This window comes from Crotalus tigris, unplaced genomic scaffold (assembly GCF_016545835.1).
Source record: "Crotalus tigris isolate CLP2741 ecotype Arizona unplaced genomic scaffold, ASM1654583v1 scf7180000024437.13266115, whole genome shotgun sequence".
Taxonomy (NCBI): Eukaryota; Metazoa; Chordata; class Lepidosauria; order Squamata; family Viperidae; genus Crotalus; species Crotalus tigris.
This window is the reverse complement of record NW_024100606.1, coordinates 3,199,835-3,216,650: the sequence shown is the minus strand read 5'-3', so window position 1 is coordinate 3,216,650 and position 16,816 is coordinate 3,199,835. Positions and strand designations below refer to the sequence as shown.

At 37.1% G+C, this 16,816-nt stretch overlaps 1 protein-coding gene across 2 annotated transcripts; it reads right to left on the bottom strand.

Annotated features, from left to right (window-relative positions):
• Nucleotides 1–3,335: 3,335 nt before the first annotated feature.
• On the bottom strand, nucleotides 3,336–15,708 carry DCAKD (dephospho-CoA kinase domain containing). Of its 2 annotated transcripts, none has more exons than XM_039331603.1 (5): nucleotides 15,567–15,708; nucleotides 14,102–14,219; nucleotides 12,627–12,830; nucleotides 6,268–6,355; nucleotides 3,336–4,541 (listed from the first exon to the last, which is right to left on the bottom strand). In XM_039331603.1, exons 2-5 carry the CDS (start codon nucleotides 14,211–14,213, stop codon nucleotides 4,256–4,258), a joined length of 690 nt encoding a protein of 229 aa, XP_039187537.1. In that variant the 5' UTR covers nucleotides 14,214–14,219; nucleotides 15,567–15,708; the 3' UTR covers nucleotides 3,336–4,255. The 2 variants fall into 2 exon arrangements, with proteins under 2 accessions (XP_039187537.1, XP_039187538.1); XM_039331604.1 differs by having other exon boundaries at nucleotides 15,595–15,699.
• Between the last annotated feature and the right edge of the window lie 1,108 nt (nucleotides 15,709–16,816).

The following is a 16,816-nucleotide window of genomic DNA, read 5'->3' as shown; positions in this document are numbered from 1 at the left end:
TATATACAGAAATAGGCACAATCCAGCACCACCATCATCAAATATATGGAAAACAGTGGGCTTTCATTGCATGAAGTCTTTATATATCTGATAAATTTTTGTATACAAATAGGAGATTCATAACCTCTGAAACCAGCAAAGCTAGGATTTTATTCTCTTCTGTAGTTAGTTGTTGTTGTTTCATCTTGCTGTATCCATGCTTTGGAATTATCTTTTTTAATAATTAAAAGAAAAAATAATAATCGTATAAAACATTTTGATTACTGGGTCCTGGAAAAATAATCGGCAAAAAAAATTCTTAGTTCAAAAAAATTAGAAGCTTTTACAGCAATCTGTATGGCATCTCTTAAAATTTACCAATTTATCCAGGCTGGCTGGGAATTCCAAGAATTATATGGTGATATATCTGAAGAATACTGGATTAAAGAAGGTTGAGATATTTCTATGAGCCCATTTATTCCATGAAATTCTTCTGTACCTGTTTCTTTCTTTCACTTCTGTTCTTTATTTCACACCTTCCTCAATATTTTATGCATTTCAACTTCTCAAATTCTTAGTAATTTAGCCTTTAATGTAAACAGCTACATTATGAAAGTAGCAGTGCTCCAGTGTATTAGTTGCTAATAGCAAAAGCCAAAAGCAAGATTTAAGCCAAGAGAGAGAGGTAGCAGAGCCAATTACCATGTTTCCTGAAAATAAAACCGGGTCTTTTTTTTTTTCCTTCAAAAGAGGCACCAGGTCTTATTTTGGGGGGATGTTTTTTATACTCCGGCACCAACAGCCCCCCCAGCCGGCCCACTTCTTCTGCGGCACTTCTTCTGCGGCTGAAGGAGCAACTTCAATCTGCAGCTGCATTCCGGCCTGAATTTTGTAGTCAGGCCTTTCCAGAAGGCCTATGCAGCCGAGTACAGAATTATGGATTCAATCCATATCTTGGTTCTTGGCTGCAGAGGTCTTGCAGAACCAAGCTATGGATTGAATTCATAGCTCAGATCTCGACTGCAGAGGCCTTCTGGAAAAGCTTGTGACTAGCTGCAGAAGACATGCAGAAGAAGGGGTCAGTGAGGAGAGGCCTGGCTGCCAGGTAAATGGGTATGGGGTGCATGGGGCAGCTCCACATTCCCACCCTAGCTTGATTTTTAGGTATGTGCCTCACCCCAAAACTAGGACTTATTTTGGGGGTAGGGCTTATATTAGGCCCACCCCCAAAAAATCAAGCTAGGGTTTATTTTCTGGCTAGGCCTTACTTTCGGGAAAACATGGTAGTGTCAAATGACTTAACCTAATTTTTGCCCACCATTTTCCTTAGTTGGTCACTTTCCCAAAGCAAAAATCAAATTAAAGTACTGACTGTAGGGCCTCTCTGCTTTGTATATCAAAAGAAAATTTGTAATGCTGAGAATATAGTGTTTTTTGCATTTTCTTTGGGGAAACACAGTTTCTACAGATTGGTTATGCTGAAATAGAAAATACAAAATAATTTTGTTCTTTGAACTGTTTAACCAGCTAGAATGAAACTGGGCTACCACTTCCCTCTGCTGGATATTCAAGGTACTGCCTGTTTGTACTTTCACAAATATTATTATTAAAGCCTATAGTTAAATAGATGGCTGATTACTTCAAAATAATTATCTGGAATTCTGTGTGCTATACAATGCCTTTTAGCTATCACAGATGGGAGCAATGCTGCAGTGATTGTAAAAATAATACACAATTTTTTTTAGGGCAAAGTTCTCATCAGTCTAACTACAGTATTATGCAGTCAGATAACTTCCCTGAGGTGTTGGATTATAAACTAGTGTCTTACATAAAAGTCTAACACATTTCAGTCCACCTTTATTATTTGTATAAATAACTCAAGGAGGTGAACATATCTAATATTCTTTTTCTCCTATTTTCCCCCAAACAACTACCCAGTGAGGTCACTGGCTACTCTCATCCAGCCGGCTTTCATGCCTAAGGCAGGACTAGAACTCTCAATCTCCTGGTGCTTTAACTACTTCCTTAAGCTGGCTTTCAACACCAGGAAGGCACCAATTTAAAGATGGAGGGCTCATAGCCTAATATATCCTAGGTCTGCATTCTCCAACCTTGCAATCAGAGCACACAAAGAGTGGGTAGGCAGGGGTGGCTAAAAAAAAAAAATCAATATGCTGTATGAAACCCTGCAACCAAAGCCTCACTTATTTGCATATCACATGTGTATTGCATGTAAAAAAGGATAGGACTTCAATCATACAGTTCTATCCACTATCTTTTTTTTAATCCCCTTCTTTCAAAGTCAACATTGCCCTTGACTCTGAGTCAATAATAAAACAGTCTCCCCACTTTATTTCTTCTTTCCCATTTGTTCCCACAACAAATTTAATACCTAACTTTAAACTATGTTTAGAACATCTAAGAAACTTGTGCAATCCCAGCACCACTGGGGCCTCCATGTAGAGCTAAAATATTTGGTACCATTTTTTTGTCAAGCTTGGGAATACTTTAAACTTCATTTTGTCATATAACATCTTTCCAGATGAAAATAAAACAGGTAGCATCTTAAGTCAGAAGAAGAGGAAGTTCACCCTAGAATGCAAAACTGGGCTTGTCAGGAGCCGAACCTCATTTCAACTTTATTCTCTTGCACAGTTTCCATACATTTCAATTAGACTATTATGAAATAATGAATGTATTAATGTGACCTAAACATTTTTTATATATCAGCAACAGCAGCAACTTTACATGACCAACAATCTTATATTAAGATTGTAATGTAACTGAGCAATAATCTGATTGCAGCCAGTTATTGGCCATCATGGTTAGTTTCTCCATAAAATGTATGGGCACAAGAGTATCTTAGGTATGTTTCAGTTACAATGTTATTAGTTTATTAAAATATAAAATACAGAAATACAAAGAAAAATAGAATAATGGGGAAAAGGGACAGAAGAAAAAGTGTAGGATAAAAGGGATAAGAAAAGAAAAGAACTGACTTCCAACTCTTTTATGTACAGTAGAATAAGATAATAACATACAACCTTAATAGTATCTTAGGCATGTTCCAAGCTCTCTAACTATATAGGATTAAAGGAGTATATTTCAGTCCAAGTTGTGTTTCAGAATTAGACTCTACTATGTTTCTCTGCATTTCCATAATACAGAAATCTTGTGACTGTCTCAAAACCTCTGTAGACATGCGAAGTAGTCAAGATTCTGATTACAGAAAACTTAAAAATATTTGAACAGCATTACATTCCCTTATACTCATCTTAGACTAATAGTTATAATGTTAAATAAAAGGACTATATTGCAAGATAAGCTGGTTATGTAACACTGAATTCTATTAGTCATTTTAATAAAAAGACATTACTCAATATGAAGCCGCATGTCTTAGTAAAAAGCCACAGATTTGATAAAAAGACATTACTCAATATGACTGCATACAGATTTGATATCTTATTTCCTTGTAGGTGGTTTTTTGGTTACATTTACTGCTTACCCACTCCTACAGAAGTAATAATTGATGTTGACTATGTCCTTGAAGGAGCCACAAAAGTAAATGTTTCTAAAAGATGGTTAATACTGTGTATTAACACCTAAAAATCAAGCTAGGGTGGGGCTGTGGAGCTGCACTACGTACCGTGTACCTGCTTATCTTGCAGCCAGGCCTTTCCTCGCTGGCCCACTTCTTCTGTGGCGTCTCAGGCTTGCTTTTTGCAGTCAGAGGCCTTTCTGGGTCTCAATCCATAGCTCAGTTCTGCAAGTCCTCTAGCGCTGAGAACTGAGCTATAATCCATAGCTCGGTACCCGGCTGCGTAGGCCTTCTGGAAAGGCCTGACTACAAAATGCAGGCCAGAATGTAGCTGCAGAATGAAACTGCTCCTGCCCCAGAAAAAATGGACCTGCTGGGCAGGGCTGTCGGTGCCAGAGGTGAGTATAAAAGACATCCCCCGAAAATAATAATAAAAAAAGATCCAGTTTTATTTTCGGGAAAACACGGTAGCAGATCTCAAGGTTTAAAAAAACCTTGTAGTTATTCTCATACCAAAAACTAATATGAAAACGGCACTTTCTTTGCTTATTAAATTCATGTAGCCCCTTAATCACTACCCCAATTCAGCAGTCCACTTACTAATCCAAATCCCCACTAAAATCCCTTTTTGTCCCATAATCAATCTTTTATGCAAGCATAATCAATCTGTTATGCATAAATGCAATCTAAATTAAGAGTCTAGATTTCCTCTGTCCTCTTTGATAATGATAGAACAGTCTATCGCACAAGTTGCTGTACTAGCAAGTACACAAGGCCTCCAACTCCCACTGTTGCTGCTACAGCCAATAAGCGCATCATAAGGAACTCCAAGGAGTTCTCCAATTCTGCATGTAATTTCAGGACCTGCTTCTTGGTGGCCTCAGTATCTCCTGAGTTATCAATGACATGGTCAGCCAACTTGACCTTCTGAGCAAGGGGCATCTGGGCAAAAATGCGTACTTCTGCCTCTGTCTGAGTCAGCCCATTCCTGTGCATCAAGCGGGACAGCTGGACCTGTGGATCACTGATAGAAGAGAGGAAAATGAATTCAATTAAAATCAAATGTTCTCCAAATTGTACCTCTAATGTCCATCTAGACCATGATCACTGGGAGAAGAAAAGCTTTCATCTTGTTTTTTCCTTCCCATTGCATGCAAGATGAATGCTTTGCTTTTAGTGCATAAGAAGCAACAACTCTGATTAAGTTTGTCATTGTTAATGGTAGAAGTGGCGAAAACTTTAACTATGACCATCCCTTTGTACTGTTCCAAACAGTAACAACTGATCGACAGAAGAAATTAACCACTATTCCTTGGGCTCTTGAGCTGCCAGTGATCTTAATAAAGAGTTTCCAATATTCTTTATGTTGCCTTCACTTCATCATGACCAAAACCTATTTCACACATCTCCCCAAGGTATAATGTGGTCGGCTTGATTTTGCTGGTGTGCTGCATTAACTTACCCCATTATGCTTTGTTAACAATGGTTTAAAACTTAGCACTTCACGCAAACTCAGTCACACAAAAAATATATGACAGGTTTCTTTGAAAGATGAAATCTACTCTTCAGGTGCTTCAAATGAATTCTCTGGTATGAAAGAAATTAATCGTACTCCTTACCCCACCCTCTTTTTCCGAAAGAATCTCAAAATATCATACTTTTATTTTTCTCCCACAATTGAACGTTCTGCAGTAGCAAAAGACATAAAGTACTGCAGCACTGGGGGGGGGGGCAAAGAAAAAGTACTTGCTGATAGTGGAACAACATCAGTGTATATAACAAGCATAACAGGATAAAAGAATTAAGATCTTACTTCCAACACCCATCTCAAGTCTCAAATATCTTGGTCTTATAATGCACATAAAAGCTAGAATATGTAAGTACAAAGCAATGACTAAGGAAATACACAATTCAGGAAGCAGGATGTTCCAATTACTTGGTCCTACTCCACTTCAACACACCGTTTTCTTGAGGTTTGAATCTTCAGAAAGCTCAGCATATCCATGATGGATTGGAAAATGAGATAGGTAATTTTGTCAACTAGCTTCCCTGTATATGGCTTGTCTCCTTAGATACCAGGAGGTGGTCTTGCAGAAACAAGCTGAATTACATTAGAGCAGATATGTGCTTTTCCTATGACCATTTGTAGTGTGATGGGGCTTGCTCCATGGAGACCCATACCAGAAAGAAGAATTCTCTACAACCTGTAGATTCTTATATGTAGCAGTAATAATAATAGGAGGAACAGGAATATAAATTCCTTCTCAACCAGCTATAGAAATACAAGTGGCTACTGGAACATATAAATGCATTATGAATAAATTCATACACAAAAGACAATATGCATTTAGTATGCTACATTGAAAGACTGCCTGTAAACAGACTGAGATTCTAATGCCAGATCCGAAAATCATTCAGAAAACTACTGAAATGCAGAGGATTGGATGAAGAGACTCAGGTCATATGGCTTTATTATAAACATTGCAGTTACATGGAAGGACCACAAATTACTCTACTCCGTTTCAATGGCTCTTCAATTTCTAAGGATAATTCCATGACCCACGGCCTTTTCAACTCTAACTCGGGTTAAATATTCTTTTAATATTTACATGAAAATGCTGTTTATTCTAACTTCCATTTAAAGAAAACAATATATTACATAGCCCATTCTCCGACTTTCATTCCATCTAAATCATTAGCACTGAATGTTATTTAAAATTATGTAGCATTTTATCCAATACTTTCCTTACCAATATACAACAACTGTGTGCTTCATGAATCTGGTCAGCATTTTGTTCTCAAAGAGGAGGGGGATATCCAGAATCACATATCGATAGCCTGGAAAAATTAAATAAATCCTTTATTATAAACATTTTTTTCAATAGCAGTAACTTTTTTGGATATGATGCTGCAAATACATACAAATAGGCCTCAGGTACGACCATTTGTTCAATATTACAACAGTGTTGAAGGAGGGAGATTTACAACCAGTCTGCCAATTTATGGCTATTGCAGCATCCCTGTGATCATATGAACACAACTCAGATGCTTGGCAACTGGCTCACAATTATGACAGTTGCATGTTCCATGGTCACTTGATTGCCATTTCCCTGCCTGCCTTCCACAAGCAAAGTCAATGACTGCCCATACTCTGTAGCTCCTTATCTCCCACCCATCTACCTATATTCCATAGTGCTCTTTAGTCTACCTGCCTAAACATAATTTAAGTGCCTCATCCCATGTTGTGGTCACGTGAGGTCCTCACTGATCAATCTGCATGGTCCTCACTTAATGACAGCAACATGAACTCCCAGGTTTGCCATCACTAGGCAATGTAGTCATGAGATGATTTATTTTATGACCGCATTGCTTAGTGACAAAAACTCCAGTCCTAATTGCCATCATAACCTGAGGACTACCTGTATTTCGCTACAATTTAATCAGTGACTAAATAATATTGATTAGACTTCATATGACAATCATTCAAACTAGTGCTCCTACCACCAATGCAGAAGGCTAATATAGGTTTCATGATCAAGTTCAATATAAAAATCAATGGAACATGCAAGCAAGATGTACTACATGGGACTGGAGAGTGGGGGAAACACAAAAGAATATATATGTAGATTATATGATTTAGGAAACCAAAAGGAAGCAGGAAGCTGATGTATTAATTCATGCAAGTCCAATTATTTCTTCATAATTAACACTTCAAACAACCAAAACACTTCTCTACATGGACATCATGAGATAGAGTATTTAGAAATCAAGATGATTAAGAGGTGTCCTGCTAGCACTGGTGATGTTACCTAGTTCGGGTAATGAAATGTCTGCAAAAAAACAAGCAAGCTCAGAGAGCACCAACCCCGAGCTACAAATATTCTACTTATATTGTTACTTAGTGGAGTGGGGGAGCTCTGTAATAGTATCAAAAATATTGTGGAAGAGATCATAAACTACTCATGTGCGAGTTTCAAGCTCAGTTAAAGAATAGGAATATATAGTCACCATTTTCAAGGAGAATTTCAGAAATTGTTTGAAGCCCTAAACCTCACTGATGGACAGCCATAAGAATTATGGATTGAATTTAAAGGAAGTTATTAAGGATGAGTGTGAAAAAAGCTTGCCAAAAACAAAAACAGAACAGAAAGCAAACTGAATACAGAACAAACCAAGCAAACTGAATACAGAACAAACTGGTGAGGAGAGAAGCCAGAGCCAAGAAAGACAAATATCTCATAGAATACATGAAGCAGTATTGCAATAAAATCCGTAAACACATTCAAGATAGAGACAGACATGGAAAAACAAGGAAATAGTTCAAAAGATATCTAAACTCAAAAGGAGGTTCCAATCCAGAAATGATATGCTAAAGAATGCCAATGATCAGATAGTAATCTTTCAAAAGAGATCAAGGGAAGATGGTAGGAGTACACCAAAATATTAGCCAAAAATGTAATCCAAGGGGTCTTGGAGCAAATTCCCTACATACAAGAACCACTAGTACTAGAAGCTGAAAATAGATCAGCACTCCAATCATTATCATAGAAATATGGCAAGCAACAGCAGAATCAATAAAGGTTTTAACCAAACTAGACCAGCAAAACAACACAATAGCCAAACGATTGGAAGAGGTCAATCTACATTCCAATACCTAGAAAGAACATTTTAAAAAATGTGCAAACTACTGTACAATATCCTTAATTTCACATGTTAGAAAAAATAAAGCTTAGGATTATCTTGGAGATGAAGAACCTAAGTGAAAAAAATAATAAATATGTTCAAGCTAGCTTTAGAAAAGGCTAGGGACATGAGATATCATTACTGGTGCACATTGTATAATTGAGAAACCAAAAATATACCAAAAAGAAGTCACTATGTCCTCTGATTATAGAACGGCCTTCAATTGATTAAGCTGTGAAAAGTACTCAGAAAAATGGAAATCCCAGAATATTTCACTCTACTCATGAGAAACATATGTCAGATCAGGAAGCCAGAAGATGGTCAGAAGATGGAGAAGCAGACTGGCTCCAGGTTGGAGGAGCATAACAAGATTTTGTTCTATTTCCTTATCTATTCAACCTATCTGCTGAATGTATATATAGGGAAGATGGGTTGCAAGGTGTGGTTTTAAAACTGGAGAAAGAAAGATCAATAATCTGCACTATACTGATCACATTAACCTGATTGCCAAAAATGCAAAAGATCTATAAGCTCTAGTAATAAAAGTCAAGGAGACAGTGAAAAAAATGACACTAAATATAAAAAATACCAAACTAATGACAACAGGTAGAATAACTAGCTGTAGAAATGTCAATAAAGACAGCAAACTGGTGAATAGCCTTTGCCTTGTAGTGTTAACCATCAGTAATATAGGAATAAGTAGTCAAGAAATACACTGCAGACCAGTATCTGACAAATCAATCATGAAGATTTTGAAATCGTTATTCAAATGTTGTGATGTGTCTATACTTACAAAGATCATAATCATGCAAGCCACAACATTTCCTTTGACATTCTATGGAAACAAATGTTGAACTTTAAAAAATCAAGTTAGGAAAAATATTGATTATTTTGAACTATAGTATTTGGGGGGGGGGTAAATCCTGAGAATACTGTGGACAACCAAGAAAGGAAATAAATAGATCATTGAACAAATCAACCCAAAGTTTTTGAGAAAGCGTCTAAAAAAGATGGAAAGTACATACTGTATGTGCTGAAGAGACATAAAAACTCTGTCTGCTTGGGATCTCTTCTTTCCCCCTTATTCAATAGAAGAGCAACAGTATAGAACTACTAGTCGATAGAAGAAAACACGCTACTGCATGCACAAAACTAAAACTGTCTAAACAGACTTTTGAAAAAGACAGTGGGTTTGTCTGGAATTTAGGTAGTGAAATTCATATTCACATTTGCTTGATCTTTCATTGCATTGGAAACCTGTTAAAAGAGGTTCTGCTAAATCAAGGTTTCATTGAACATCCTGCAGCAACTCCTTCTTATTGTCTACTCCAAACTTTCCACAGGATGGGAAAATTTGATAACATAAGTGAAGATTCTTGTTTTCCCTGACTACTGATTACTCCTCTAATATATCTGATAGTGTAGAGCATGGGTTCCCAACTAGGGTTGCGAGACGATATTCCTGCGAAAACTTGGGTTTAAAAGTTTCAAAATTATAGTGCATATGCATAATTCGTTGCCTTTATTTCGAACTTTTGTATGGGGTGCAAGAATATATCAGAAGTGTTCTAGGGATGCGGGGTATAGAAAAGGTTGGGAACTGCTGGTGTAGAGCATAGCTTCCTCATTAGGTGATAGTGTTGTATCTCAGAGTCTTTTAATATATACTACACATAATGTGCCTTTATGTGATATTATAGATACCTAAATAAAACGAGTATAGTCTCATGCCAAACAGTTTTAGCTATACAGGCAACATTCCCCTTATCTGTGATCATTCTACACATTTTAACAGAGCTCACTGAGTTCTTCTCAAACAAATGTCTCTTCTCTTATCCTCAAATTTCTACTCCAAAAAGCTTTTGGGTTTATCATTGTTCCCAATTATTGCTATACTTAATACAAGCAACTATATTTGATGATGTTTCCAAGTGACCTTTCTATTTTCTAGAAAGCATTGTTGATGGCTATAGAACATATAGGCCCAAATTACTATACTTCAAAGAATTTTCATAATTTTCATTTGGTTAAAAAAAAGAGGTTTTGAAGAATGGCAGTCTGAAGATGGTGATTTGTTCCTTCCTTTCTCACATATTTCATTTTTATAATTTTGTAGATCTTAGAAACTGAAGATCATAGCCTCACTATTTCTCCATTTCCCTATCTGCCCTTAATAAGTGCCAGGTCCTTTTTTTGTACAAAGATCCCAAAGCAACCATTGCTATCATTGGTAAGATAAGATAACCTTTATTGTCATTTTTTATTGTGAGCACTGAATCACATTAAAAATGAAATTCTGTTGCGTGGTCTCAATAGAAAGTATGTTTTATATATATTTGTTTTCTGAGGTTTTCGCGGGTGTTTGTATGTAGGTCTTTGGTTATTCGGGTTTTCTCCCGTGTAAAATTGGAAGTGTCTTGGCGACGTTTCGACAAAGTCCCATTGATATTGCTCCTCGAAGCACGAAGCTGAAAACACCAACCTGAAGATGACGAATGGGACTTCGTCAAAACGTCGCCAAGACACTTCCAATTCTACACCAGTGGTTCTCAACCTTTTTAATGCCGCGACCCCCAACCGGTCGTAAGTCGAGGACTACTCAACTGGTGCAGCACCGTTTGCAGAATGGGACTTTTGGCGGGCTCAGCAGGGCAGAGACAGCCTGGACAATTCCTATTGGCTTTTGAAAGCCAATAGAATTATACTCTATTCAAGAGAGTCTATTCTATTGGCTTTCAAAAGCCAATAGAATAAAAGGGAGTAGCACAGCTAAGGAAAAGGGGGAAAAAATGGCGGACTGGGTTGTTTGGCGACCCCCGTGAAATGGTCGTTCGACCCCAAATGGGGTCCCGACCCACAGGTTGAGAACCACTGATATAGACCATTGTCCATTTTGAATACATAGCAGAAAGAGGAAATGTGAGAGTTCACAAGGTTGATACTATACGGAACAAAACTGTGACTGAATCTAGACATTCTGCTTCAGATATCACGAAGCCTCCTCCCAGAAGGTAACAAGGAAAACAGGTTGTGAAGAGGATATGTAGTGTCGCAGACTACATCCTGCAGATTCTTCAAGCATAGTTCATATGCCATGTCCTGGATAGAAGGAAGTGAACTACCAATCATCTTTTCTGCCGTCCTCATCACTGTCTGCACAGCATTCCTGTCCAAAGCAGTAATGCTTCCAAACCAGACAGTAATGCAATATGCTCTTAATCATCCCTCTACAGAAAGTGGTAAGAACAGGGGAAGGTAGATGTACTTTTCTCATACCCTGCATGCCCGCTTCACCACAACAGTGTCCCATTATTGAGTGACCAAGCTAGCCTATTTGTTAGCTGCACATCCAGAAATGTAATGCTGCTAACCAGCTCCACAGGTGAATCAGTAATACACAGAGCAGTGTGACTGTGGCTGCCTTTTCTGAAATTGACAGTGATCTCTTTGGTTTTTCCTACATTTAAGAAGAGGCTGTTTTTATTACACCAGTTCACCAAACTCTCTGCCTTCTTGCGGTAAGCACTCTCATTGTCATCCTGAATAAGGCCCACTAATGTTGTATCATCCACATACTTCATACTATGGCTGGTGGCAAACCTTGCACAACAGTCATGGGTCAACAGGGTGAACAATAACAGGCTTAGGACACAACCTTGAGAAGAACCTGTGCTCAAGAAAATGACGTTAGAAATATTAATCCCAACTCACACATACTGGGGCCTATTAATAAGAAAATCAAGAATCCAGTTGCACAAAGGAGTAATAAAGCCTAAAAGGCCCAGTTTGTCTACTAGATGCTGAGGAACGATTGTATTAAATGCTGAACTGAAGTCGACATACAGCATTCGCACATGAGTGTTTCTTTCCTCTAAGTACGCCAAGCTCAAATGGAGAACAGAAGAAATAGCATCCTCTGAAGAGCGATTTGGAAGGTACTGGATTAGATTGGTTTAATGGCTGTATTTGTCAGTTATCACAAAATAAATGGGAAAATGTAAGGGCACTGCAGAAACCCCAATTGCCAAGCCATTATTTTATCTTATCAAATTCAAAGAGTGCTTTTAGAAGAGCAGCAGGAGAATTGGGGTATTGGAGAAGTGTCTGAGCATTTCAGGAGGCATGACATTATGCATGATGCTGCCTAAAGGTTCTTTTGTGTGTGCTCTTTAAAACCACATTAAGGGATTAAAAATGCAAAGGGAAAATATAAAGAACAGAGAATCCTGAAGATATAAGCTATAAAAGGATGATTGCAAACAATATGTCACAAAGGGAATCAGCAAAGTTGCCTTTTCAGCCTTTCCTTCCCTTGCCATACAATAATAAAATGGACACATGGCCAACAGAGATGTTATCATTTTTATCAGTAGGATGGGTGCGCCAAGGATTCTACAAAGTAATATTAACTCTCCCAGCTGCTTACCCAAGACAAAGTATTTCAAGATCTGTTTTAACATTTCCTTCTGGATCTCAGGATGAGTGATGGAGTTTAGCAGTTGACGTTTTTCTGGTTGGGAAAAAATTATATTTCCTAAAGCTTCACGGTTGATCTCACCACTCTCCAAAAGAATTTCTGGACCGAAGGAATGCACAATACGTCGATATGCCTGGAAGTATGGCTGGACCACTGGGGAAAGAAAACATTATAGTAGGAAGAGCCACCAAATAGTCCTTAAAAGAGTTAGTATTCAATTGGTCCATATATTTTGCAAAGACTTTCAGCTGGCAAGAATGAGGCAAGGAAAAAACCCTACTTATTAAACCAATTTATAATCTGCTTATCTCATGAATGAGGAGGCTTCATGCTTAGAAACAAACAAACTTCTCTTCTAAACGTTGCATTACTCCTGCTGCACCTCCAGCAACGATTCACAGATCACACACCACATTAAAGGACAGAAATTGGTCTGATGGGAGCGGACAACCGTACATCTAGAAGACATTTTTTTCTTTGCAGAAATACTGTATTTATCCAAGGCAATATGGCTGCATTCATTTCATCATCAACAATTTGGAATTGAATGTTCAGACATGCATTTCTTGCTCTCAAGGCAGCATCTGAAATCTACCTTTTAAAAAGGCTCTAATGCCAACACATATCATAATCTCTTGTGGCAATGAATTCTATAGTTAAGATTCATGGTATGTTATATCTTATATCAGATGTCTCAAGTGGTTAAAAATATTGTCATAAATCAGTCATATATTTTAGTTTGGGATGGACAAATGGAAATAGCAAAATAAACACTGAGAATAAATAAGATAGTTGTTTTTGCAGATGCCTCAACTGTGGTCCACTGAAGTCATATAAAATGAGTTCCCTCATCTACTCTCAGCCCCCAAAGAAAGGATTTTGAAGCTAAGCTTTATACTAAATAAGGAGTTAAAAAGGTGAAATTCCCAGCATGATTTTCTTCCTCAAGAGTGCTATATATAGTGATGGGATTTAACTGGGTAAGGATCTTATAAGAGAGAAATGATTTTAATAACCCTTTACCTCCACAAGCAATTTTTCATTATAAATTTCCTCCTCTTCCCAGGGTCAGTACTGTTTATGTATGTGTGTGTAAAAGAGAGAAAGGGGGGGGGGGAGTATAGGTGTAGAGAAAGAGATGTAGAGACATAAACACACATACATGATTAGAAAATCTTCAGGTGGAATTTAGTACAAAGGCAAAAATATATCAACTAGCTCACAAATCCAATGAACACCAGAGGCTGTTAAAAGAGAAATGTGATGTGTACATTGAGTTCCAAGGCATGTGAAATGTCATATTTAAAAGCAAGAAGTATGGAATCATTCCCAATAATGTCTTAGGAATTCTACAGGATTTCTAAATAACAGTTCTCTAATAAATCATATTGATCTGCAAACAAATAACTTCATAGAAAACTTACCTTGACGAGCTATAACATCAGCATCAATAATAGCACAACCCAGTTCCTGCAACAGAGTTACTACTGTACTTTTCCCTGATGCAATGCCACCTGTCAATCCCACCAAAAACATTTTGCCCTGAAAATGAAAGAAAATACTAAATCTGACATAATTTGTACATTTTAAAAAATGAAACAAAAATATGAGTTTAGAGATATTGTATATTCACTGTCATTCTTACCTAATTTGGCAATTACTTTTCTGTTTTACATTCAAATACATATACAGTACAAAAAGCATTTTATAGGCCTGAATTCCAGTTATTAATAAAATTACAAACTATTGCCCCCAAACTGCTTTGGAATTTTTAAATCCATGCATGAAATATAGTTTCATTAACTTCTCTACTTTAGGGGCCTCCTTGGCCCTTAAAATTACTTTGGCATCCAAAGAAATATCTCATGATAAGCATTTCAAAATTCCTGTCTCCTTTTTTTTCCCCTTTTTTTGAACTACATAGCCCACTTGCTTGTAAACTTTATTAATTTGCATTAAAAAGAAAATATTTTTCTTTTGTCAAGTTTCACCCACTACAGAAGCAATGGGATAATCAGAGAAGGCATGCACAATTTAGAAAGGTTGTCTATTCCCCAAGCTGTTGGCTTGTAATAGAAATCACATTTTACTTCCCCTTCATAACGTTGCTAATTGCCCCCCCCTTTTTTCAGAAAAACAAGCAATTTGTTTCAAAACTTCTAAATCAGATCAGAGTCCTCTGGTGCAACAAAAATCTCCATTTGTCTTCCTCAATTCTTGTAAGAATTGCAAATATTATTATTCACAAATCATTACTGCAGCTATTTAGGCATGGAAAGTAAATCTGAAGTCCTTCAAGTTAAGTTATAAAACAATTTCAATTAGAGTACCCCAAACAGTTTCTGCAAATACTACTCAAGATATGTTAATGATATCTTCACTTTGAGAATATTTCAAATTTAAGCATTACCATGAATATTATCTTTTGTTTCAAGGTTTAGATTTATTAAATAAATAATTTCTACCCCATCGACCCACACACACTCATTTTAGAGAGAGATAGAACTTAGCCGAAATTGGCTGATTTTATTCCTGGGAATTAAATAGGAAAGATACCCCGAAAGAAAGCAATACAAATTATTCTCATACTGTCTCCTATAACAGTAACGTCTGCGGGTTTTAGTATTTTTATTCCGATCCACTACTACCGTTGTTCTGTCACATAACAGAGCAATTTTCCTCAAATGCAATAAAGGTACACAAACGCAATCCTATAAGAGCTCGCACCACTTGCACTTAATTTCTACAAAAAGAAGAGGTGGGCTGGAGTTTAAAATCACTACACCAATCTGACATCCCTTTCATATAAACGGAGAATTAAGGGACTACGATTATTCAAGGAGAGAAACGACTCTGCCTATGTTTAGAATAATCCTGCCTATGCCTCACCAGTATCTGGAACGGGAAAAAAAAAAACCTTATTCTCCCATGCAACAGAAGAAGGAATATTGTGCCACAGCTTTCAGTTCCCGTTCGATGATCTGAATTCTTTCAAGCACTTCCCCTATTTCGAAAGGATGCTACGGCTTACTTCTTGGGCTTCACGTACATTTCACTTTTCTTATTCGTTATTGGCTGAAAGAAATCACGCTGGGAATTTCATCCAATCCCTATTACCCAAACTGAGCTTGACTTTTCCAGGCGTGAAGCCAAACAAAGAAAAGAAACGAAGACCGGTAGGGGATACTGAGGTTGATATGTTCTTTCTAATGTCAAAATTGCATTATGTACGGAGTTTCTTATTGAGTCAATAGGAGCACTGCTTTATTCCTGATGAAAATAATTCCTCGACAAATAGTAATCGTTGACATATTCCTGGTCTTACCAATTAGGTTGGCCAATTCTTGAAATAATTATAGGAAGAAAATAAGGATAAAGTACTTGTCCAGTAGTCTTAGATGTTTGGAATTAACATTTTTGGAATTCCTAATCTGTATGGTCAAAGGACTTGTTGGAAAAGGCTTTCCTTGAGATCCTACTGAATGATTTCAGATAAGATAGTTCTGAAGAAGAATCCAGTACAAAATTTGCCTTGTTATTTGACATACATAATAAAGTCTATTCAGCGGAAAAGCCTTTAGCAACTGACTGAAACTAAAAAAACAAAAGCAAAGCCAATGGTTTTCTCATAGGTTGAAAATAGCATTTGATTTTAACTTTGAGTTGAATGACCCTGGCTTAAATCCCTACTAAGCTATTAAACTCAATAGTGACTTTTGACTACCAATCTTATAGGATTATTGAGATAATATTTGCAAGGGCAACCATGCATACAGAATTTATTAGCATATTGGGTTTAAAAATAGATGAGAGGTTTGGAAACTTTTGAAAGCCTTGGAGAATTTCAATCAGTCTGATGATATATAATCCTGAATTAAAAATGGGTCAAAGACAATGGTGACATGGGCGATTGATCTAGGATACAATATTAATTTGGACCAATGGCAGCAGGTATGGACACGAAACAATAAAATTACATTGGCGTCACCATACAAAGAAAATCTGTATAAGATGGTGTACAGATGGCATCTCCCTCCAGCCAGATTAGCCAAAATGTATAAAGGATATTCATCTTTATGTTGGAAATGCAAAAAAGAAAGGGGCACTTTTTTTCATATTTGGTGGACATGTAAGGAAGC